This window comes from Prenolepis imparis, unplaced genomic scaffold (assembly GCF_030444845.1).
Source record: "Prenolepis imparis isolate NDT839.2.m4 unplaced genomic scaffold, iyPreImpa1.0 SCAF_1, whole genome shotgun sequence".
In the NCBI taxonomy this organism is placed as follows: Eukaryota; Metazoa; Arthropoda; class Insecta; order Hymenoptera; family Formicidae; genus Prenolepis; species Prenolepis imparis.
Window position 1 is genome coordinate 16,937,416 of NW_028141159.1, and position 27,297 is coordinate 16,964,712.

At 39.9% G+C, this 27,297-nt stretch overlaps 2 protein-coding genes across 10 annotated transcripts in view; one reads left to right on the top strand and one right to left on the bottom strand.

Annotated features, from left to right (window-relative positions):
- LOC145933416 (uncharacterized) overlaps positions 1–6,641 on the top strand; it is a 61,624-nt gene extending 54,983 nt beyond the window's left edge. The window contains exon 6 of the mRNA XM_083033092.1: positions 6,347–6,641. Within this exon, the coding sequence (XP_082889218.1) occupies positions 6,347–6,469 (123 nt within the window). The 3' untranslated portion in view covers positions 6,470–6,641. The remainder of the gene's footprint in view (positions 1–6,346) is intronic.
- Msi (RNA-binding protein musashi) overlaps positions 1–27,297 on the bottom strand; it is a 96,355-nt gene that overhangs the window by 30,561 nt on the left and 38,497 nt on the right. The window contains exon 1 of one of the 9 annotated variants that reach the window (XM_083033059.1): positions 17,055–17,996. The exons of 7 other annotated variants lie outside the window; for them this stretch is intronic. In XM_083033059.1, coding sequence (XP_082889185.1) covers positions 17,055–17,083 — 29 coding nt within the window. In that variant the 5' untranslated portion in view covers positions 17,084–17,996. One more of the 9 variants, XM_083033073.1, reaches the window with a different exon arrangement.

Genomic DNA, 27,297 nt, shown 5'->3' on the forward strand with positions numbered 1-27,297 from the left:
GCTCGAGTGTATTAAACGCGCACAAGAGAGCGGAATGAAATCAATATATTCCTAATAAGGTTACGTACCGCGAAGCAACGGAGTAAATTGCGGCGAAATAAATGGGGATCGCGTTTACCACCGACCGGGAGGGATAATGCGTTTTCCGGAAAATCGGGGTCATCCGGGAGAGAAGGATTTTCCCGGACTCTCTCGCTGCTGATGCAAGGTCGGAGGAGGCGAATAATGCACGTGGAGCGGCAAACCCACGCGCCGCTGCCTACGCGGCCGGTTATTCCCGGTGGTGGCTAAGGTGAAGGAGAGGGCGCGGAAGGGGTTAGACCGCGCACCGTCGGTCGGGTCGATACTCCTCCTCAGGATCGAGGAAATTCCAGTCCGTGACTTGGCTAATCCACCGTCCGACCGTCGGTTTGCAACCGACTTCTGGCCTCCCGACAGTGCCCGTCAAACCGCCTAAAAGGACTTCCGATTAACTGACATCGAACGTCACGTTTCGCGATCTGTCCGACACAATCTCGCGGGATTAAGCGATCGCGTCGATCAGGCGTTATTTAAGAATCGCGAGGATCGAGTCCTATTCACGATTGGATTTCATTTCAGAAACCAAGTGTAGCTTATTCTGTGATTATTCTATTAAAATAAATAATAGAAATAAGGTTTTATTATTTTATATTAAAGAGAAAGAGAGAGATGAAAAAAGATCTTATATATGATAAAAAATAAACAACTAGGCACTATAAAACCGACTGAAAGGATTTTGACGAGATAAGTTTTTATCCGTACTAAACTATTTATTGAACATTAAATCGCCTTATCGATAAATTTCCCAATGATAAAATTCCATGCACAGCCAATGATGTTAGTCATTTCCTCGCTATATATATATTAACGGATCTCATAAACTTGCAAACGAGTATATGCAAGTTTGCTGTGCGCGCTTAAATTGTTTTATAGAAAGAAAGAATTTAATTATCTTTAACATTAAAATGGAAAATGACTTATGCGAAATAATTTAATTTTAAACTCGTATTATACACTTTTTGTTGCAGAACTCTACGAAATTTTCTTTTTCCTCTATAGGAAAACAAATGTATGTAAAATAAGATAAGTCATCGGATATTAAAATATAAACCGTATATTTTCATCGTTCGCAGAGAAATTTTGCGAAAAAAAAGAAAGTTTTTCACGATGTAATGTATATTTCATCAACACACTCAACTGAAAATAATTACGCTCGCGCATGTATAGTTAATTCGAAAGCTCGTTATCGCTAATTTGCGAGTCCATCGTAATTCAACATATATCCAATTTAATAAAGTGAACAAACATAATTAAATGGCACGTGTAATTCAAAATTTACGCGACGAGAGTGCGGGAACTGGGAAATACATCAGGACATCATTATAAATTATGCGCCGTTTAACGTTATCGATTACAAAAATACAAGGCGATATCGTGGATCGCATAATAAACAAACTTACGCGATTGCGGCTCATTTCTTTCGTCTCTCCGAAAAAGAGACGCGGCGCGCGCGAAATAAGAACAAGAGCAAATACAGTCACGAAGAGAGGCAGCGTTTTCTCGCGAGCGGTCTCGTGTACATACTTGGGATCTTCGCGATTCGAAACGTAACGTACACACAAGATACGACGGTGGATTGAGAACCACCTGCGGATCTGTCTGATTCCACACCGCCATCCTCCGCCCGACCATCGCCACCGCATCGGTAGCAACCCTCTCGCTCTCCTCCCTTCGCCCTCTGGCAACAAAACGCTTCCATTCCCCGCTCACGGCGTGCTTCCTTCCAAGGAGAAGGCAAATACACGTGAACGCACACACATACACGCGCGCGCTTTCTCACACACAGACAATATACAGCTGTGTGTATATACGAACCGCCATGCAAAAGGGAACGGCGACTGTATTGCAGATCTGTAATACTCCTACCCCTTCTGAGAGAACAGCGGGCGAACTCGGCTTGCTACCTCTTCGCCCTCGTCCTTCTCCTCCTTCTCGACCTCCCCCTTGGTTTCGAACCACCACCGTCGTCGACACCGCCGACACCGCCTTTCCACCCTCCAACCTCCTGACGAGAAGCCGACTTCCTGGTCAATAACCTCGGCGGCGATGTACGCGACATAATCGTCAACGTTCGCGATCGGGATAAGTATGTCTTTCGGAAACTTACCCCTTTCTCTTCCCTCCCTTCCCTGCCTTCCCTTAATCTGACGTTAATCCGACAGTTCTTCGAACGTGACAATGTTCGTTTCCACCTTCGCGTTAAACGAATAAATTGTGAACGAAGGGAAGTGTTTTTTTTTCATGCAAAGATCGCGCTTTCGTAAGTCTGCTTCGGTGCATCTGACGCTGCAAAAATTACGTATCTCATCGTCAGGGGTTGTCGGTTAAATAAACACATAGGGATTATTCCTGTCTGTTTATAGCATCGAAGTATGAACTTGCGAGATATAATGTCGGTGTGTGTGTTTCGCAACCGTCGTTTTTCTCTTTCTCCCATATTTTTATCGCGCGACGTACAATAAGGACCTCTCCTCGGAACTTTGTAATATCGTGCCATGCGAGAAGATAATAAAAACGGCTTCCCGCAAGGTGAGCTTTCGAAAGTTTGCGCGGTACATCCGCAAAGTTTTCTTATTTATGTCTGTCTCTTATTAATTATTATGGAATGTAAGCACGAAGTTAATACAAAGTTGGCCGCGAGAGCTGGCGAAGAGCTCGTAGTAAAGCGCCGACGAGAATTTTATACAAGATAAACACTTTTCGTTTTTTTTTTTTACCTCCAAGTACAAAGTGCCATCGTATTCTCCAAATCCGGGGATAGAACATAAACTCTCGGTCCGTATAAAATCCACTATGATCAATTAGAGACACGGATAAAGAGAGATAGATTCGGGATGTTGAAGAAAAATTCATACATTTTTAAACGTGATTTCAAGATACATTTATATTTACACGATATTCAGTCCGGAAAAATGTGCAACATTTCGGGTTTGTGGCAACGCAATAAATTCGAGGGTTTTCCTACGGAACTGTAGTCGGTTGCAAGGTGATGCCATCTGTGGCACTTGGCGCGAAACTCGTCTTAAAAATCATCCCCCCTGAGATCAATACGCCGTAGGGGTAGACAGCGAGTCTGCGAAATACAACGTACTACTACTGCTCTCCAGGAATCGAGGCGCGCGCGTTTAATCCTTCGCGCAATCGAAGGGGTGACGAGGGAGAGCAACAAAATATCGCCTATAGCTTCTACATTATTTATTAAATTAAATACCCTTCGGCCAAATATTTTTTTCTCCTCCCCCACTGTCCCTTCACGCTTCTTTCGAGCGATCGCTTCTCGCCGTACTTTACGTGAAATACGCTTGAATTATTGCCGTACCGTAAACGTGCTGTATTCTCTCTCCGAGACACGACGTCTCTCTTATTGACTCTCTGGAGATTAAAAACTTGCCGCGCGCGATAGAGCCAGCCTGACAAGCGTCGGGACAGCATCGAGTTTTCAAGTACGTCGCACGTGTATTATAAAGCGACGTGACTTATCGGGGGTGTGTGTATGTGTAACGAAGCGAGTACACTTGGGGGCACACCGAAAAGTAAGCGGGTCTCGTATCTTGGCTTCTCGCCGGATATTAGATATTTAGTACAAAGTCTATCGGAATCTGATCAGCCGATTCGGGGCACACGTACATCGAACATCTTCCTAGGTGTGCGTGGTGACTTTATGCAGAGAGCAAACAACGAATCGACTACGTGGATATATTATATGTGTGTGTGTGATTACACAATTTACACAGGATGTTCTCCGTGTAATATTTTAGATCGAATAGGAAAAAAATATTCTCTATTGTTCGCATATCCTCGAATTGATCGTTCTCATAAATATTAATAAATGTTAACTATGATTTTTCACCGATTTTCCGCTTGAATATGGACGCAAGCCAAACAGAGAAAGAGATTGATTAAATCTCAATTAACTTTAACTAAAATTTATGGAAACGCGAGAGCCAGAAATGAGCGAGAAAGTCGCGCGATTTCCGAGTATTATACGCGAGCCTTTAAGACTTTAATTACAAAAACAGATTAAGTACGAAGGTGGGCAAGGTTACGCGATCAACGGGGATCGATTAAGACCCGCTTTGAAGGAAATATGCTAATTCTCGCGACACTTTGCGGATATTTGTCATTAATTTAATAAGAGGAGAAAAATAAAATCTACCCAGCGATTTAATTCTCGTAGAGAAGAAAATAATTTAGACGCGATCGTATTGTAGCCAGATCGGCGAAGGAAACCATATATAAAAAAAAAAAGAGAAAAAAAAAACCAGCAGCGATCGAACGACCCGGCGAAGACCCGGTGTGTATTCGGGTCAGGCATTCGGCTTACGGGCAAAGGTTTTGCAAAGGTTTCCACACGAATGGTGTCTCCTTTGTGGCTTCTAATGAGATAATTCGATTTCCGCCGTGCCGCATTAAATCCATATTCGGCGATGTTGCGCGTGCGCGCGCCTTTCGTCATGCTTCTCTCTCTCTCTCTCTCAAACTTCCTCGCTAAAAACAACTCGCGAGAAAGACGCCTTTCACCGAACGAATCCGCATTTACGCAAATCCTCCTCCTCCTCGCCGATCTTGTTGCCACCGATCTATGATCGTACTTCCGACTTTGGATTTCGACAAACGATTGTCGGTCACACTTTCGACCCCCGACCATAGTGAAAATTCACTCTCCGCCCGTGACAAAAGTAGGGCGCGTATGCGCTTCGTTCGCTCCGTTCCTCTTGATTTGCGTCGGAGTAAAACTTCGCGGAATTAATTAACGCCCGCAAAAACGGCAGTAGCGCGCACTCTCTCTCTCTGCCTCTCTTTTTCCTTCCGAAGCGCGCCCGGGGAGCTTCGATTACTGTCATTATTTCAACAATAAAGACAAGCCTTTTCGTGACGATGAAACTCGACGATGAGAGGCTACAACGAATCTCGTTTAGAGAGGGGTCTCCGGCGCGAAGTCGGCGGCGGCCATTGCTCCGACTCTGGGGATAGCTTTTGTGCTTTTTGTTCGACTGGGCCCCTTTCACACCGCGCCATCCCTTCGCGCGTACAAAAGAACTCGAGTAAATACGAGAAACGCCGCGCAGGCACGTCGCTCGCACGTCGAACTCGAAAAAATTTCTTATCGATAACGAATGTCGATGCTTTAAAAAGAAAGCTGCGACCCCCGTTGATGCAATCGCGAGATAAACAAGACTTTCGATGATGTACAATGAGAGAAGGAGAGAGAGAGAGAGAGAACAAATCATTCGTCCGCGATACAAAAAAAAATTAAGTAGAAAAAATATGTTGGCATTTCCGACAACTATCCGATTATCATGCGATATTTCGTTCGACGATCCGACGATTTAATACGCACGAGAGACTAGAGAGAATCGCGATGTTTTTTTCCCCGCGTTTGCGACTGCCGAGCGATTAATGTCGCCGAGGTCATAATGGCCCTCGTAACTATTGTCGCCATCGGAGCACGAGACGTAGGTCGGTTTAATATTGACAGCCGCAGCAACGAGAAAGTTCATAGCCTGGAGGGATGGAACGGTTTGCAAGAGAGGATGGGAGATACACGAGGTAAGCGGCTTATTGCGAGCGACGTCGCCGGGATTTTCGGTAACGAAACTGCATGACTCTGTCACGTCGACTTTTCAACGATAATGCGCCTCTCGATGCTCTTTTCCCCGTCTTTCATTAAGAATCTTGCGTCATATCGCAAGATGGAACGTAAATATATTCGCGGAAACTGACATATTTCAGAGATGAACGAACAAACGATATAATGATATATCGATATCGAGCGATTTAATTAATAAGCAATGATTTAAAAATTAAAATTTCGAATTGATCAATTTTTTAATCGGCCAGCGAAATTAATCGGCTTCTTATTCCTTTGTTATAATTGTAACATTTCTGTCTGCAGTTGCGTTAAAAATGAAATATCGTACATCATCATTGTTGGGACGTAAGCTGACATAAAGAATAAAATTAAATCTGTATAATTTATTGCGAGAAATGTTTGCTCTTGCACGTTGCTGCTAATTATTTCAACGTTGACATTGACCGCGTTCAGCAGAAAAAGCAGCTTTGCAACTGTTGTAAAATTCGTGAATCTGATTGGTGTATTCTCTTAGGTTCAGCTAAGATGAAGAGAATACACCAATCAGATTCACGAATTTTACAACAGTTGCAAAGCTGCTTTTTCTGCTGAACGCGGCCATTATAAAGTATAATAAATCTTGTGTGATTTAAACGCTCGTAAAAAATATATCTTCTTGTATCTCTGTTTCAGCTGATAACATTCACCGAGTACAAACCGGCCATCCATTTGGACAATCGGTATAGATTAATGAGGCACGAACCGATGCTAGACGCCGATGGCAATAAGACCGATGAAATTGGAAAAGATCATTAATCAAGCATCGAGAAAACATAAAAAAAAAATCGCAAAACAAGAGGAGGCCTCGAATTTTAATACATACGTTTGTCTTTGTTGTGAGACTATTCAATATTAATAGCATTTAACAATAATGTGATGGGAGATTTTTTAAATGAATAAAACGAGAGTTGCAACTTTTTCTTATTGAGATATATCGTTTGTTTCTCACTCTCTTTCTATCTCTATCTCTTTCTTTCTCTCGCGCATCGAATATTATTTGCAAAGGACGTCAATCGAACGCGATACCACGTGAGTCGTCTCTTTGACTACCGTTTGGGTTTGTTTATAAATCGATCCGTCCCTACCCTTAGCCGCACCCCGTTCTCTCCTCTTGCGGAAGATACGATGCAAAAATACCGCATACCACTTTCAGGATATTACGAATTTTAGCGATCACTCGCCCTCATAAGCGGATAAAGTGTGTTTCACTGGTAATTGTGCGAATAATACCGCGCATGTAACATATAATATTTATATTAGTATTTAAACTGACATATTTTACTCTCATATACTTAATGCGAAATATAATTTCTGTTTCGCATTCTCTCTGCAGCTCAAACATATATATATATCCGTGCTCCATTTTTAATTATTAAAATTATTATTTTAATAAAGGTTTTCTCTCTCTGGCGTATTCGCACTGCATTTGTTTCGAAGCTAAAACTGAAAATTGAGAATTTATCGCTCCTAAAAAAGCTATATAATTGGCTGTTATTATACTTCTTAAAAAATAACGACGACATTGCTTGGTTTAGTTCCCAGTATAGTTGATATATACACACACACCTTCTTAATTCTTTTCCTAATTCTTAGTTCTTTTCCTCGTATAATATACAATATACAGCGTCTCTTCTCACCGGGCCGAGAGAGCAAGGGAAGGCGCGACTGGGATCGAATCGAATCTCCGACGATAACCGCCACGTGGTAATGGAAGCCTGGTGGTCTGCGTCGAGGGCCAGCTGGGTAAGTTCATGCGGATCCAGTCGTCGTGCGACCCTTATTACCACTCTCCCCTATATAATACACGGCGGCCACGCGACAGCTGTTGATCGTCATTCAACAGCTAGTGAGAGAGAGAGAGAAGGAGAGACTGTACCGCGCGCAGATTTACTTACAATTAGACAATGAGAAGGAGAGATCGGTACAGAGAGTCTCCGCGAGCCGGGATCGGTTCTCCAACTACTGTAACGACTTATCCCTAAACCCTTCTTCCTTGCCCCCTTTCTCTCCGTTTGCCGATACTCGGGAGAGACACGAAACTCCGCGAGTGTGTGGAGGAAGTCGGTGTCGGCGCCATCGCGCGGTGTTCATCATCGAACGGGCCGACACAAAGGGCCCATTCAACGACGTACAACGATCCTCTCTGGGGACTGTTCTGCCGACCAGGCCACCGCCTGTTCTTGCTCAGCCGCACAATACGGCCTTTGGCAGATGCAGTGCGATGCATTTCTATAAAACTCGCCACGTCGCTTTTTCGCGGAACGCGTTCAATTCCGCCGATTAATTTGCTCGACGATTATAATAATATTGCCGATGTCTCTCGCGTGAGTTTCAATCCTTCGAAAAAAATTATCCACTCAACACAAGCGCGTAGTAAAAGCGTACCGCGATTAATAAAATTTTTCACATTTGTTATTCTCGTGTTAATTATCGTGGAATTAAATTTGATTTCGTGAATTATTCTGTTCGCGGTAAAAAAAAGTGCTAAATGATTAATCGCGCAAAATTCTGGTTCCTATAGCTAAAAGAAGCTTTTCAAGGATAATTTGCAGTGCTATACGCATTTGCTCGCAAATACATTTGCAGAGAGCGAAAATGGAGAAAGAACGGGAGATTAAAAAACGCCCTATATGAGGGAGAAAGTAGCCGATTTAACTGTGGACGGGACAGATTAAATGCAGTCAATGTATTAGCTTAATCAGTGATAGCACGGAATAGAATCGCGGCTATGTCGCAAGTTACGTACAAAAAAAAAAACGAATAAGTACGGTTAATGACCGAAGAAAAAAATGCCCGCCTCTTTCTCGTAACGTGTTCCGCGTAATATTATCGCATGATTCAACGTGAAATTCGCAGTAATTTAATTTAGCCGATCGATTTAATTCAATTATTAGTTGGTAATAAATTGTTGTTAATTAATGACTGCATCATCGATCGATGCAGTTACACACCCAGAATACGGAAATTAGGTTCCTGTTTTCTCGTTAATGATGTAATCGATTCGATTTACAACGGATTTCCCTCGGAGTCATCGCGGTATCTCCCGACAGACACGATTTAGGCACTTTCCGGAGCAACCGTACGCTCCTGCACCGGAAGAGACCGTGCCAGCTGGTAAACGAGGCAAGTACGCGGTTCGTGTTCGACATCGAGGATTGGTAGACTTTCGTTGTAATTCAGCAACATTCGTTAGGTTTATTAGATTTGAAAATTTTCTCTCGAGAAAAAAAATTGAAAATAGTTATTTTAATCTTCTTTTTTCACATAGTATTTTAGAAAATTGGACGAAATTTGAGAAGAGGTTCTAGTCAATGCTCGTTAATTAGAAAAATCACGAGAAAATTAAATATTTGATAGACTTAAATATTTAATAAAGAAAGAGACTAAGAGAGATCTTGTTAAAATAAATCTTATAACAAAGAATTTTATGCCGATATCTTTGCATCTTTTATGTAATTTTAATTAAAAAAAAAAAATTGTGCAAATTTAAATATTCAAGAGTCAAAAATTTTTCTCATATGATTTACACTAATATCGTTAAATTTAAATTTTATAAAACAAAATTAATATTTTATATATATATGTTCTATTAAAAAAAAGAAAGATTAAGAATCTAAGTATTTTGTAAAATAAGATATTTTTTTTCTTCCTGATTTACGCAAGTAACGAATGGTTCGCATTGCGTCGCAATAACTGTATCATTACGTTCAGGGTTGGCCGGAAAAGTCCAGTGAGTGGAAAAAACCATGGTAAATTCCGGTTTTTACCGTCTCAGACTTTTTTATCCAATGGAATAAACTGGCAAAAACTATAAAAATGATTACATTAAAATATATTTATATAATTTTATGAAAAAATATGCGTTTGCTTTAATTAATAAATCATATTAATCACTATGATTAAAAAAATAAGAGAAATATAAAATCTTCTTTAATTCAAATTAATATATATGAGATACATTTTTTTAAACTTTAAAGATATAAAAATTTTTTTATTTATTTTATTGTTTTTATTAGAAAGTACCAGTTTTTGCCGGAAAATACCGGTTTTTACCACTGGCACGGACTTATCCAAAAAATGTGGAATTTTGCCAACCCTGATTACGTTTGGATGGAAAAACGAGCGAACGGCTGGCGAAGTGCGGCGCCTCGGTGGGGCGATAAATCTATTTCGCATTCGTCATCTTTAAATAAAATGCATCTCGCGCCAACGAGTGCAGAAAGAAGTTTTGCACGTATCCCCAACGCGGCGAGAGAGAGCAGCTGTTCCCGCACACCTGGCAGAGATTTTGGAGCCCCCGGGGCCGACCACTGGTTGGCTGCTCGTAATTCCTCCGGAATCCACCACCGAAATTCTGCACGCGCCTCGAGCTTTCCGGAGAGCGAAATCGCTTGTATCGTATCCCCCGATACCCGTCTAATCATGCTACAAAATGTATTAATCCGCGTATATCGATATAAATTTTTCATCGCGTTGTATGCTCGCTAGTCTGTGCTAGCATAAAATAATTCCATCAATATATAACTCGCATTATTTCGTTGCAGTCTTAGTAATAATAATTATGGTATATAAATTTATTGTATTAATTAAAGAATATATATATAAAATATATAAAATACTAATTTTATTTTATTGCTTTCTTAGTAAAGTCACTTAAACAGCAAAAGCTGAATATAATTTTAATATTTTTGAAGATATATATGTATATAAAGTTCATATCGCGTCGACTATCTCAGAGATACGATCTCTGAATAAAGTATAACTCTTTAAAGATCGATTATATATTCCGCGCGTATCGCGGCATAAGAGAGACTCGGAAATTATTAACAAAGTGCATAAATAATAGTGCGATTAATCTACGCTAATTGAGAATACTTCATAAACGCGAATCCGAACGCGGATTCGTTTCGATGTACGCGCGCGGACTTATAATCCATGTCCACAAGTGAATAATTCGCTATAATTGGCAGCCATCAGGTATCACAATGAGAAATCGGATTATCGTTAATTACGAGGATATAATTGACACAAAGCGATTGGACGAATATTCTTTGACGACGATAGCGACATTAAGAGATACTTATTGCTTATTCGCTACTTATCGGATTAAGATCGACGATCAGTCTCGTAGCAAAAAAGCTTTTGCGAATAGTTATCGCATTCATGTAAATTAAGTAAGAAATTATTCATTAGAATCCAAGAAAGAAAAGGACGAATCTGTGTCTCTAGCACAGTTTTATAAATACTCATTCTGGAGATAGAGAAAAGATTCCACTTTCAGTCTCTGATTAAGATGTTATTTCTCGCAATATTAAATTCTCACGATAATATTTAATAGCTGGAACATAAGATTATTCTATGCAACAATAATCGCATTACGCTCGAATTAATCTATTCTCTCTTTTGGACGAAGTTGTCGTCATTGTTAGGGGAACGAAGCGAGATCTCATTGTTTCAGGTATCGATTCTTCGAGAAACGGCTTAGGAGAAAAGGAAAAAGAATGTACGAAGAGACGCTAAATAAAGGAAAAATCGGCGAGAAGCGAGGACGGTGAATCGGGCAGAGATGAAGATCGGAAAGACACAAAGAAACGAAGAACTGGAGAAACAAGAGACAAAGGAAAGAGACGATGAGAGAAACCGGCGCGCCGCACGAAGAGGCAAATAAAGCAAAAATCGAGCGAGGTGAAGGAATGCTCGACCTTGGCGTCTCGTTCGTGAAGACTATGGCACTTCTCCTCAATGAAAGGCCGGATGAAATCGAGAGAAAAACCATGCTTTTTTATTGCAGCGTATTTCTTTTATTGATATATCTCGCTTTTGAGTATTTTACGATTTTCAAGTACCGATTGCATTAACGATTTATATAAGTTTTGCTTATTCAAGTATATTAGCTTCTCTAAGGCAACAGGCACTTACATTATAGCTGAATTTTATTTTTATAAATATTTGTTTATTCTCTGATTGAGATTTCTCGCGATATTAAATTTTCATGATAATATTTAATAACTGGAACATAAGATTATTTTATGCAACGATAGAATCGCATTACATTTGAATTAATCTATTAAACTTTATTTCTGAAAAGAGCAATCTCGAGATCTAGATCCTCGGCAGTTGTTATTAAATTTTGTTATATATAAACTTTGATATATACCTATACGTATCTCTCCCTCTTATATGCAAGGCATACTTTTTTCCATTTTATTAATTAGCAATATTTTTGTTTATGCGCGCCACACTCGGTGTCCGCTGCGAATTAATTAAAACTGTTGATGCAACTGGACTAAATTCCAACGAGGGGAACCATATGTTTACACGTGCACGTCGGTTGTTTTTCACGCCGCTGTACGATTCTTGCACTTGTAGATATATATAATTTCGACGAATCTCGAGCGAGATATTTCGATATTAAAAACGTCAACATTTTCGGCGACGATTACGCGATTTAATTTTCCGTTGATGCAAAATATCAGCGCGCGTGGGAAGCGATCGCACAACGACGGACAAAGTGTGACCAAATGTAACACATATGCGTATACGAGTATATGTATATATGCGTGCATAATCGGTGCACGTCGCTTTTGACTAGCTGTACGCATCACTCCGCGAACTAATCTCTCTCGCAAGTGGACACGTGGGGAAAAAAAAGAAAAAAAAAAAAAAAAAAAAAAAACGCAAAGCTTCATAAATCATTTGACATATGCAGAATGGTCAAAACGCTATGCACGGGGCCCTCTTTACCCAGTTCGCTCGTTAAAATGGCACATTTTTGCAGACGCGACAAATGCAAATTGCATCGTCCATGGAAAACCATGGAGGGATAAAAACGTGGGCGAAAGAAAATGCGGACGAAAATTGCCCTTCAGCGATATATGTATACCTACGTAGATTCTGGGCTTTTCTCAAAGAGTATCGATCGCGCGATTCTCATTTTGTGTATCGTCTTTGCCGCTATTACGCTGTAAATCAAAAACGAAAAGCTCTGGCAAAGCTCCGGTCGACGTAAAAAAAAAAAAACCGGCATTGTCGTTAGTGATTTTAAAAGCGCACAATTCAGAAAGATAAAAGAGAAGGAAAAAAGAGAGGAGAAAGTACCATAATACGCACTCGCTACTCGACATAATTCGAGTGATGAAAAAAAATGTGCACATTCGTCGAATGATTTTTGACGATATTTATATGTCGCGCAAAAAGCTAATCTTATAATGATAACGCGAAAAACATTTATCAATTATTAATTCCGCTCTTACCGCTTTCGCAATATTGTTTTAATTTATTACAAGTTAATAATTATTCATTCTTTTTAATTGGATTCATTGCATTATTTCTTGGTAAGCCGCATCGTTAATTAAGACAAATTCGATCGCGCGCTTCGAAATAAATTAGAGTAGAAAAGATGGCAAAGAAGTATGAAGCAATTTCGCGGTTTAAATATACGAATGCGAAACGCCAAGAAATTTTGCAGTACGAAACAGTGCTCGTCACGTGATTGCATAATATCGATCTGCTCCGAGTAGTATAAGATTGTGGAACGTATGTGCAGGTTACCGAAGCCGTGTCGAGTAACCAGAGATGCTCGGTAAAGGTACCACCATCGAGTCATGTTTCCAAGTGGCATTACGCAAGAAGCGACGTCGTCGCCATGACAGCTTTATGATCGATAAAACGAATTCGATCAAATAAGCATTCAAACTATGTCGGTCCTGGACTCGACTAATTTCAACTGGGTCGCGAAGCGAGTTTACAAGGAAATTATCAAAGCCAGTCGAGTAGAAGTGACACGAGGGAGAAAGAGAGAGAATTGTACGCGTGCTTCGCTGGATAACGATATAAATCTTCGTTAATCGATCGCGATTGCGGACATTTGTCTCGAAATGTAGCTCGACGGAGAAAAGCTTTCCAACGCGCGCATTGACGCAAGGTAAGCTAATAAATAAATAAATGTGATTTGCGCAATACGTATTACTTCCGCGCGTATATCTATTATATCTAATCCCATACAGCAGAGCAAGTTAACTTTCGCAAAATGCCAAGTTATTTTTAGGAAAAAATTTACGTAGGTAATCCTAGATTTTTAAAAAAACTTCAAAACAATTTTTTCCCTACATTTACTGATCGTGTCTGTTTTCGATATTTAATTTACAGATTAATTTAAATGAATGGCGGTGTAATTATGTCTACGTGAATCTTAATCGGATGAGTCAAGAAATCATATATAAAAACTTGTTTTGAACGAATATTTTATAGCAAGATATTGCATGAAAAAAACTACATATATATATGTATATGAATGCATTTTTCCACAATTATTAGAATCGTACTATGCGCCGTGAATAAAACGATAAAATAGTTTTAATAGATCGACACGTCCGACATTTTACTGACCGCTTGTTACAACTCCAATTAGTCATGGGGGTGTCCTATGACTAAAATACAATTAGAGATTAACCGCGCGATTGTAACGTTATATGTAACACCGACGCATATAAGCCGATTAAATGACAAAATCTCATATGTCAATTATAATTTAGCGTCCTTGATATACAACAACGTAATTTCAACGTATATGAGCACATCACGTAAATGCGTTGCAACTCTCTCATGATATTCAGAGTATTAACGTTTAGCTAATTGCCGCCTCCCAATTCATGGCTTAATCATATGCACGCGCGTGTAAAATTCAATACAAGCTTAAGATACAAATAATGTACTGATATACAAGATATTATTCAATTTATCTGTGAAGCATTGTTTTCGATATGCGCGGATCACGTCTTGTAGATCGTAAAAAAAGCAAAAGAAAGCAATCAGCGGAAAAAGTAAGTAGAAGCGAAACTCGCGAAGGTGAAGAAGGAGAGAGAAGGGAAGCCGCAGAAAGAGAAGCCCCGATAATGTTGGCGCATCGACCAAGGTCTATGTCATTGGAAACTGATGAGATCGATTTCCCCGCCCTGTTTTTCCGCTTTATTCCTTTTTTTCTTTTTACACGGTGAATTCTTTCTCTCTGTCGAGAATAGCCGAGGTATCGCATTTCGAAGGACTCTTCTTCGATACGGATGTCGGGCAAAAGTCATCGAGACGAGGAGCGTCTTTTGTCGCGCGGTGGAACGAGATCGCGGAATATCGTTCGCATTCAATTTTCAGAATATCCATACTACATGTATAAAAATCATGTACGTAAAACCCCGCTCAACATTCGGAGAGCCGTGAGAGAAATGTAAAATATTTTCTGTAAGATTATATATAAATTGCTCATATCGCACTCCATATTCAGTGTATCTCTTTCAAAATTACAAAAAATTTTTTCTCATCTATTCGTATAAAAGAAATCATATTATTTTTGTATATTTTTATATTATTTTTAACTGCAAAAGTAGATTATTATATTCACTGGTATCGTTGTGTGTGCACATTCACAGAACATATGACAAGCTCGACGATAAAAAAAGACGAAAGAATTGTCTATCTGATATCTGATTTAAATTATTAATGAGACTGATGGAAAAGTCATAAAAGAAAAAGAATATGTTAAACTTTACAGACTCAACCGTGATGAATGAATATAATGAATCTAATGTAATTACTTAACGAAATATTTTCCAATTCGTAAAGTCAGCATCAAAATTATTCGTTTATCACTGAATATTTCGTGTCTTGTTTTGACATCGCCATGACGACCCGATCTCGCAATGAACTGGAGAGAAAGAGAAGAATGAAGGAGTTGCCGACCTAACCCAACCTAACGTGATCGTGACAGCTCGTAGTCTCGTGCTCTCCCTTTCTCTCCCGCCACCTCGCGACATCGCGTTCCCATGACAACGAAGGAAGCTTTCATCGAAAAGAAGCGAATGTCGAGGAGAGAGCAATCGCCGCCGTCCGGCCAAAAAAAAAGAGAGAGAGAGTATGTGTGTGTGTCATACTTTTTCTCCCCTTTTTTGCACAGAGATCAGCATGACGACTGACGATTCGATCCCTGTTCCCTGTCGAATCGATTTAATCATGATTCGCTTACGAAGCGCGATTCTTCGAGGAAGAGCATCGTCGAGAAAACGAGCAGCGCGTGCAAGAAAAAAGCGTATGTGAAAAAAAGACGAAGAAAAAACAAACGAATACTGTCAAGATGAAGAAAAAACAGGCAAGAGAAATAAAGACATGGATTCCGAATTTCGAAGCGTATATCGTGTGTCATAAATACATTCATTAAACGGGCGCTTTTTAATTAAATATTTTGTCGTATATTAATGAAAATTATTTCTATATTATATTTTTAATTTCTTTGAAATCGCGCCTAAGGAAATGCGCGATGGCCATACGAGCGATTAGTCAAAAGCTGACACTTGAAATATAATACAATCTCGATAAGCAGGATTTAAATGGTTGTTAATTTTAAGTACAAGAATAAAGAACGAGTAGATTCTTCAAGTACGATAATAAATATATCTCACATACAATCTTAATTTAAATGCGATAAATTTGTAAAAAGGTTTAGCAACGGAACATGCTTTATGACTAACGTACCTCTCGAAGAAAGTAAGCTGTATAAGCGAAATACGTCGACAATGAGCGGAAACGTAAACAAAGCCGCGATTCGAGAGCGTGACAACGCGATAAAAACAAAGCAAAGAAAGGTCGAAGGGAATTTCAAGGAAAGCGAGCGACTACGTCTCGTCTTACGAACGTTACAACACGACGTTAAATACGTGATTCGTGTTCAAACATTTCTTCTTTTTTTTTTTTTTTTTTTAACAAAACGCCGTGTTTGATTAGTCCTCTTTCTCTCCGTCATCTTATTCGTCCTGCCAACATCACGCTCTCGAATCGGCCAGCGGGGAGTGGTCCATTGTTTCCGAACAAAATATAGAAACGCGTCGCCGGGAGAGAGACACGAATGTTTCACATTTCAGAAAATTATTTCCAAAACTTCCATATATTATCCTCGCGCGGAAAAATAATGTTTACAAAAGTCGGTTCGCTCGAGCGACGAAAGAGAATCGATGAAACAAGGGGGGAAAAAAAAATGATAACGTAAACGAACCTCTTTTGTCGAAATCGCTCGATCGTAAAAGAATCGTCGTCGGAGCTTGGGCTTGCTGAGGAAGCGTCCCGAAACACCTGGTCGTCCGACGTGATAAAAACGCGCGCATCGGATGTTTCGACAGGCGGCGCGAAAGCACGTCGTTCCCGCGAAAAATAATAACGGGCAAAAATCCAAACCGCCAAATCGCGGCTACAAAATCGTCAAAACGAACCACTCTCTCTTCCGCGAGAAATTATCTCCGAAACATTTCCGCGCGGACGCAGAACGAAATTAAAGAGGAACTTGCGCGAGACTGCTTACCCTACTGGGAAGGTTGCGTAGGAAAACATCCTTGTTCACATCCAGGATCTCGATGTCGTCGAGTCTCTTTCTCTCCCTCTTCACCCTCGTTCTCCCACCCAAAGCTGTCTCGTCTCGAGGAGAGGGCGATCGGCCGTGGAATAGGCACACAAGTTCAAGGTCACAGTAGGCTAAGTAAACGATCGTTCACCGTTCGCACGAGATACTTGGAGAAAAAAGTCGCGAAGAAAGAAACACACCGGTTCTAACCAATTTCGACGCGAGGCATCGGCGGACGCGCGCGCCAAACAAAGGATCGTTCGCAACGAAGAGCACCACCACCACTACCAAGCGACGCACCACAAGCACGTTAGACGCCGGGTTGGCTCACGCCGGCCGATGGCGTCTCGTCTGGATTTTTAGGTTAGCGGCCGACCGGCCAGACAGTCGGGAACGACGACGACGACGACGGCGGCGTCGATGCGCGGTCTCGCGTCTCTCGCGACGGATTTCGCGCACTCCGCGGTGTAGCGGCAGCTGTAACTCTCCAGACGTCTGTACGGTGCGATGGTGGGGCGGCGACTGAGGGGAGCGGCGGGGATCAGCCGGCCGAAGGGACTCCGGCCGCGTGGTGGGGGTAGGGTTAGGTTGGCAGGGGGATACCAGCGCGCCCTTATGCGAACGCGGCAGTCGAGTGTACTACGTTGCGAATGGCACGTGTGTATGTATGTATGATGTATGTATGTGTGTGTAATAGGCTTGTGCATCGCTCGTGAATCTATTTGTACGTGCATGCGCGTGTTCCGATATATCTGTATGCGTGCAAACGGAATAGAATGTGTACCGATACCTATACCGCTGCCAACGGTTTGCACAATTTCGCTGCTCTGCCCTTCGCTCCGGTAAAAGACTGGCGTGCCGTATGCGCGCGCGAACATCCAAGGAGCCCTCGCAGTGGTGCTCAGTCCCAAATTTTCGGTCAATGTCACACAAGCTCGAATTTTCGTGTTTAAACGATGTTTAAAATACCAGAAAATGAGTCGAGGATAGAGACATTATATTGGACAAAACTCTAGACTTTCCAATACATCTCTTTAATTTTCGTTAGATCTTACTATTAATGTGAAAAGAACTGTATATAGTAGTCTTCAAAATATATCAAGATTTTAATGTTATTTAGACTTAATGTAAACAACGTGTGATGAACCGTATCGATTGCATTTTGCGTCATCAATTTTATCTCTCTGTCTTTCTCTTTATAACGTGCGATTTTATATAAGAACATAAAATATTGCGACATTTCTGTATAAAAGTATAACAAATACATCTCATAATATTTGCTAATTAATAACAGGTTTCAATTAACCGGCCTGCGACCACACCTGCCTTCTTCCCCCTTTCTGCTCGATTACATACTAGAAAATTGATAGTGGATAAAATCTCCAATATCGTTCCTAGAACATAATCAATTTTACAATATCGAATGCTTAATTAGGGCGAGCACAAATCTATAGAGGATATTTTAAAGTTAATAGTCGAGTTTTCGCGAAACTTGTATCGTCTTCGATTATTAAAAAAATACTCGATATCGTACGATATAATTTAATTAAGTCTAATTAAATAGCCATTTTAATAATACAAAAGTTCGATAACTTATAATATATATTCGCTATTATATTGTCCGTTATATAGCTCACGATTAGTTTTCACGAAGAAACGACTCGAGAAAATTGCCGCCGCCTCGGTGTTGTTGCAAATCCGGATATGTGCGTGCGGACACAAAGGGACGTGGGCTCGACGAGTATAAGAAACCAGTATGGAAACCATGAAGCGAAAGGATATTGCCAGTCTGACACCATTCGTTATGCAACTACGAATGTACACATTGCACGATATATAGGTATATAAACGATAAACGCCGGAAACGTTGGAATGAGAATTATACGATCACGTCAGACGGAAAAAATTTTCCGAAAGTATCTTTAACTTAATTAACGTTGTTCCTTAACACTTCTCGGTGTAAGAATCTCCTCCATTCTTCTTAAAATGGATAATATAATCATTCTTTACCAACTAATTTGTAGTCACTGCAAAGTGTATTTATGACGTAAACTTTAAACTACAACACTCCGCAAACTGTCGGGCTCGTCGATCTTTGTCTAATCCCTGGTTTCGATAACGATTCGATCTGTATCCTCTTAATTCGCATAAAAACAAGTTTGAAAAATTTATGCCGGGGAGAGGGAGGAAACCGCACTTTTCCTCACGTGTTTCAGTAGATAAGAACGAGAAAGAGTTATACGTTCTATACAAAAGTGTCACTTTGCTCGCTAGAGCAATTTTGCATAACCGAGAAGGTAAAAACCGGAGCGAGGGGAGAAGAGGAAGGATGATAGCGCCCGGTACGAACATGTACGGGGGGGTGAAGGGAATGCGGGACATGGAACAACAATGGCTTTATGCGAACAACCGGCCTGCCGTTGTAGACAAGCGGTTATATCGGTTTGACTGCCCGTTTTTCCGCAAAACACACCCACGTAATCGCTTTCGCGCGTTCTCCCTCCTCTCTCTCTCTCTCTCTCTCTCGTTGCTATTTCTCCTCGCGGGCAAACTCGCGTGGCACGAGATCGTACGAGAGAATGTGACGTACGAAATGTGTTGCGCGCTATACGGGAGCAGGTCAGGATTCAGCCCAGTGTTGGCTTGTGTCCAAATCGCTGCGCCGATCAGATTCTGGACATGAATGTATCGTATATGTAGACTAAGAAACCGGGGAGCAAATGAGCCACCCTCGTTGAATTGAACGAAATGTGTGTATATAATCGGGATCGAGACGCTTATTCTTCCGTGGGTTAACGTTTACGAATGTACTTCCATGCATACGTATAAATTGAAGGAACGACGAATAATAATTGTTGTATTAAGTAGAGTGACATTTCGCTGTGTCGAAGTAAATATTCGTTATGTCTCGAATTTGACTTGTTAAATAGAAAGTGTTTCGCGATTATTCCAGAGTTGATTATGTAACTGTGTGCGCAAACGATGACTGTTTCTCGAGGAAATATCGTTTCTTGCAAAATAACATTTTGCCAACGTCATTACGACGAAGAAACGCGATCAAGTGTCTCGTTGTAACAATATTTTCGCAATATCCAATAACGTAATAGCTTCGCGAAAAACGCGTTATATAAAATATAACCGAAAATGTTTATGAAAACAGAAAAAGGGAGAAAGAAAATCAAGAAAGAGATATTTCGCTCGTAGGTTGACGCCTGTATACTTGTATACTTATATAAATCTTGAAACGCGGCGCTTTCGGCTCTGACTTTCCGCAATTTTACATCTCACAGACGCATCTGCAGCGCGAATCGTGGAAGGTTTCCTCAGTCGAAGGCGGAGTCCGCCGCGAAAGGATTTCGCGGATCGTATCACGCGGTTAACAGACTCGCGAACACGCGACGGCGGTTTGCTCGCAAACGATTTCCGCGCGAATCGTCGAAGACAAAGAGCCGGAAATGCTGGCTCCTCCGTCAGCCCTTCGCAGCCCTCGTAACACGACGCCAGTCGAGATGAGGTAGACACCTGGGATTTACTTCCAGCACTCGTAGCGCTTCCACGGTTCGTTCAAGAGGGAAAGAGAAAGAAAGAGAGAGTAGAGGGAGAGGGAAGAGGAAGTTTTGCAACGTAACGTGAAGGGGGGAGTCTGCTTCCGTAAAGGGCGCTCTCTTCCCGCGTCTGCGAGTTCCGAGTTCCGAGTTCTGAGCTCCGCGTCTCCGGGACAACGGAATCGCGCAATTTTATTACGTAAATTCAATTTGCATAGCGCAACCGACGGTACAGGATAGCTCCTCGAGAAGAGGTTCCCGATGCACGTTTTCGCTATATAACAACCGGTTCTTTCCTCTGGGAGATAACAATGCGCGTCGAACTAACGAACTATATTTAAATTGATTTTAGCCAAACAAGAGAGAGAAAGGGAGAAAGAGGATGCACCTCATTAGAAAGATATCGAATTGCTACCCACGAAGTGGTAGTCGCGAAACGTTCAAAGAAAACGCTGGTTTTTCAAAACCTTATCCGATATACATATTTCCACAAAATATATATGTATATCGGCTCCGAATCAAAATATTTCGAATCATTTACTCACTTTAATCACACTCTGTTCTTAAATATCGTGTATATACACTGAGAAAATTTTCTGTTAGAATTTACCCTGAAAATCATGGTAATCGTGGGATAATGTGATGATATAGAAAGAATTTTATGAGAATTTCTTTGATTAATATTTATCATAATAAACATAATAATATCTATCACGAAATATAAAACATGTTTGATTAATTTTGCTAAACTGCATAGTAAAATTAATCAAACATATTTTATATCTTATTGTAATAGATATTGTTTTTATTGTGATAAATATTAATCAGAGAAATTCTCATAAAATTCTTTCCATACCATTTTGTCTCACGATTACCATGATTTTCAGGGCAAATTCTAAGAGAAAATTCTCTCAGTGTAATGTTATATATAACATTAGTTTTTGAATTAATATTCCACCGCTCTCTAGGCACACTCAAGTAATATACGTAGGTATATTTGGCAGGGATTGTGTGAGGTATTGTGTACGTACTCGTTTCGCGAAAACTCCATCGATATCGTTTCTAGGACGCGCACAGTCCGGACTACAATGTTTTGATAAATATCACGACCCGTGCGCGCGAGAAAAGTGGAGAAAAGCGACAATTATCAAAGATATACAACAAAACTGGTAAACTGTAAATTGAAACAAAATTAATTCCACAATAAACATTAATTTGTGCGATTTAATTTTTGAAGTAAAATGTATATAACTGCAGATATTTAATAAAAATATATAAAAATGCATTCACGATTTAAAATCATTATTCAATAACAGAGTATACAAGAGGAGAAAAAATATATTTTTTTGTTATTGTTAATTTTATTATTAATGCATTCAAACCGATTGTATATATATACATTCACGATTTTCTAGATTTTTAAAATAGTTTGCATAACAAATTAGAATGCGCGCAAATAATAACAACGGCACAGTTATTTTATTATGCCACGTTTCGGAATAATAAAAAAAAATCGGCGAAAATTGTCGCGCGTGCGCGTAAGCAAGCTGGACGGCGGGTGGCGAGGATTTTAAGCCGTCGAGTCGTTTAAATATCGCGGAAATTGAACCTATAAATTTCTGAGTGCCATAAATTGGCCGACTTACCGCCCGTAAACGGAGGCCCTCTCTCTTTCATCTTTCTACCTACGTTTCCTACCTTCGAGAACAGGTCGCAAGATGTGCCGAGATACCGAGGCGAGAAATACGAAGGCGGTTGTGTTGTGTACGGGTACGACAAGGAAACCAAATAAGAACCCCACAAGTATCGCAAAGTAACAAATATAGAGGCTGACATCAAGGCAAATCTGCATATAATACTTAGAAATATTTATCTTTTGCATGTTTCTCTTAAGTTACGTTACAACACTTACATTACAAGGAATTCGAGAATTTTTCAAAGTACGGTTGTATAAAGTCTTTCAGCTTCAATAAAATATATAAGAATGTGAAATAATAAGACGCGGGGAAAAAATATATTATGTGATTTTCTAAAATAGTTTAAAAAATATCATAATACAAATTGCGTATAGTTCATACAGAAAGCAAAATAAATTGCAAAATATTGTCTGCTGAAATTCGTAGTATTTTTGAGAGACATTTGAAATAACCGAAAAATAAGATGTAAAAAAAGCTGATCGTGAGAAAAGAGCTATTACCAAAGAGAAAAACAGGAGTTTGTTAAGTGTATATCGTATTGAAGAAAAAACCAAGTAAGACGCACGTGCTTTAGTTTCTTGGCAATAATACAGAGTGCTTGGCGCATCTCTCTCTCGTAAAACAATTATTTTCCGAAATTGGAGTTAGTTCGCTATTGTCGTTATTTAACAAGTGTTCTTAAGAGAGAAAACTCGCACTCGATGGCGGATCGTGAGAAACCGTTTCAATTTTTTTAGAGATAGAAACAAGTACTACAAATATAAAATGGGTTAAAGAAGTTTCGAATAATTTCTAAAACAAGTCTCTATGCGTCGTTTTACATTAAATCGGACTTGGTATATCGAGTCTTACGAAACTCTCCAAATTTAAATGGCAATCATTCTGGAACCGGACGCGATAATGATCTGTGACATCTCGCAATATTAACTAGGCTAAATTAGTTGGCAGAGATTTGGTATTACACGTCGTCATAATCAATTTAATGGCTCGCTCGTAACGTGAGATACATAAACGCAACGTAAAACGTAAAGCAGCAAATTTATCGAAAGAGTAATATTTTTTTCCATATTGTCTCACCTTACTCTCTCTAGTTACACGCAAAAGTAAGGCATAATAATGGGTTTTCAATACGGAATAAAGAGAAAAAAGAAACGGTCGCGAGCGAAGTATATGGCGGAGGAGATTCTCGCAAGTAGTACAACCCACCATGTGCCTGGCGTGCCAGCTGGTACACATCGCGGCAAGTTTTCCCTTAGGGACAGCTATTCATCGCATTCTGGTGTCTTCATTGTATAAAGCAATGAAAGAAATATATAATTAACGGTGCCATGACGCGAAACAAATGGACGATTTATGTTTAAGTGGAATGTTTTTAGTTTGCGATTTCATTTATAGAGACGTTCAATGGTACAATATTAAAAGTCGATAACCGATGCTAAAGATCAAATGGCAACGAAACGAATTCCCGAAATACTTTCGAAATCCAGAAACTAAATATTAATGCCACGATATTTTTGTAGAAAAAAAAAACAGATGACTATTATTATAATTAGACTGATTTATTTCACGTAATTCTTTTAGTAACTCTTTTAAATTATATACAATAAGTTAATTTAAATTATAATTTATATTTAATGGTAAAAAAGATAACAATTTTAATCAAGAAAGACAATATATATTGAAAACAAATAATGCTCCTGTTAATTAAGATGCATCACAGAACGCAATATATTTTAACGTCTTTTAGAATTTTTTTAAATGCAATCTTTCATTAACAACGTCATCGAGGATAATCCAGCGAAAAATGTGAAGTCTAGAAGGCGGATTATTCGCGTGTATCACGGCTACCATCGGTTTTTGATATCCTGGCACCGATATCACTCGACGAAAAATCATTACCAAAAGCTTGTCGTAACACGGACTCCTTGTTTCACTTGTCAAGCTTGAGATATCGTATCGACCTGAAAGGTCACCGCAAAAAGAAATCGGAACGGATATTCTGGAACTTCCGTGATATTCTTACGGAATGTGACACGAAAGTCTCTAATTTATTTTTACTCGGCAAATTAATGCGATATGCAATGCGCGCGTTTGCAATATTAAGAGTATTAGAGATTTAATATAACGCAACAGCTGTGTTATTTATCATGGACAATTCTTAGAACGTAATATATATTATATCGTAAATTCGATTGGGAAGATAATTTCGAAGCAAGAGGATCTCTAATATAATAAACTGCAAAGAGATCCACGTTATGATTACTTGATTTAATTGTCAAACGTGTGCTCGTTATAAGATAACAAGACAATTAAAAGCGCGATGGGACGTTGATAAACAGCGTTATATATATCGATTATATCGATTATTTATCGGTGATTTTAGACACCGGGGATAATGCAGAACAGATGCGGTATCATGCGGTGTACCGTAGCAAAGGCGTTACCGGTCATGGCAATCCTGCAACACCGGAAACTCGTGGGTTGCGAGCCACTTCTACCGAAACTCGTTTATACGACCCTGCCGTGCGGTATGTAGGGCCATCGCTGTGGTTTCTACGCCGGGGTGGAACGAGAGTGCACGATACAAGAGAGGCGGGATTCACCCTCCATCTTGAGCCACAAAGATAGTCCCGAGGATTGTCCCAGTGCGCACGGATTACTCAATAAAAGTGATTTTACGCAATTTACCCACAATCTTGATAAGATTATATATAAATATCGTATCTTTATACCTCATTTATTATCACTGTAAGAGATTACATGCTTATTTTATAGATATTTTTTATCGAAATTTATATAGCTATACTTATTTTTGCGCGATGGATTTTAATATTAATTGTTATAAATTGTCGTTGTTCTCTCTGCAAACATATTGAGCTATCAGGCGTGGTACCTCCATTAAAACAGCTTTATTTTCACGGTAATAAATTTCTTTGGCTAGTCAACGCGAAGAGTGCTCCATTTGGCTACCGGGAATTCTAGTTCCGGATTTGCTTTCGAGCTTTTGAGGGATTACAAATGGGCGCATCGGCTTGTATAAAATTCAAGATAATGATATCGCGATGTGCCAATCATAGTCGAGCGCGAATTAATCTCGTCGCGTTAATAGAATTCCTGACGAAGATCTTATACTCGGATGGAACGGAAATTGATCGAGGGGGATAAAGACTTTATCTATTGAATATTCCAGATATGCGAAAAATGTTCTCCTTTCGAAGGTAATAAAATCATTAAATTATTTAATATCAGAGATATTATTAGATATTAATTTAATATTTAATATTATTGCTTCGCAATATAATAAATCTCCTAAAATATCAATAAATAATCTCAACAATTTGCTTTATAAATCGATATGTGTTTACGCCAATAGCCGTTGGGATAAAATTGGCAGCAGAAATTGGCAGTGAAAAATGGCATAAAAAAAGACGAATAAAAGAAGGAAACGGAAACAAACATCTACATATATCGCGCATTTTGTCGATACGATAACCGTAATAGATATAAATAAAAAAAAAAGACCGTGCAAACGCGAAAATAGCGCGCAACGCGCGATATATGTGTATCTCTCCGCGGATTTATCAAGTATTTAAACTCGTTTAGAAGTTCCTCGACCAAGTTCGAATGCGACGTCGAGTTCGCCTGACATCGCGACACGACTGACCGCTTCCAGTCGTCTCCGTCGCGTCGCGCGCGATCTCTCTGGAAAACTCGGCCACAGCAGATATTTCAATCTCTATTTCCGCCCGCCGTCGCGCAAATTAATTCCACACGCCGGTAGCAAAGAGAAAAAAAATTCCGAACGGTTTGTCACCCACACGACACGACGAGAGACGCGCGTATGTCTCTCGCCGTTGGCGTAATATCAATTTATGACGTACGCACGCGCTAACATCATCTAATTGTGGACGCCACCCACTCTATCTTGTCGACCAATATACGTCGCGTGGGCGACCTCGCACCTGCCGTCATTTCGCGTGCACGTACGCACATACATATACATGCGTTTCAAAGTCGCGAAGGAACCGTCAACGCACCGGGCTCTCAGTGGCGAGCGCCGATTGTCACACCTTCCACTGAATGAACTGTCCGAAAATACGAGCAAGCGCTAGCTCTTCTCTCGCGTTCAATTCAACAAAATACGCGTACGCAAAATACGAGAACGAAACTCGCCTCCGTAGTTTGTGTTCGTCATTTAATATCCGCTCATTATGTATGTTCATAACGAGGAAGCGTCCAAATGCTAAATGTACCAACTCGTGGGTGGATGCTGTTGTAAATAGAAACGCGTTCACAAATGGACTACTGTTTGAAGTCTGAAGAATTGTTTAAACGAGATAACGCCATTTTGAAACATAACGTGACTCAAAATACATTACAATATCGTAGAATACAATGTCGCGAAAATATAAGGTTGTCATTGTCTGGAAAAGTACAAATAATAATTATAAATACATCACGTTCGTGATTTTTTTTTCTTTCTTTTTTTTTCGTTACAATACCCGTTCCCCGAATGGAAAATATATCTGTGAGGCATATTACGCGAAATCTATTATTAAATTCTTTTAACGAGAAAAATCGACACGATATATAGTCGAATTTGAATCACCGCGAATCAATCGCGGTGAATGATATAATCATCCACGCTAATGTCATTAATCGACATTCGAACGATCGGTATGGCATTTAATCGCTAGAAAGAAAAGTGAAGGTGCACGATATCGCACATATAATTATTATAAATATCGCAAGGATATTTCATCGCGATATTTATATCGCACATAATGTATCCGGATATATATTATACGTATAATTAAACACGCGCGATATTTTCTGCTCTCTTCTCGATTCCTATTTCGAGCCTTTCAATTGATGCCAAAACGTTGACATTTTGCGTGTAATATTGATGCCTCCTACTCGTGTAGATGACCAGTAGATCATCAATAATCCGCGATATAGCTC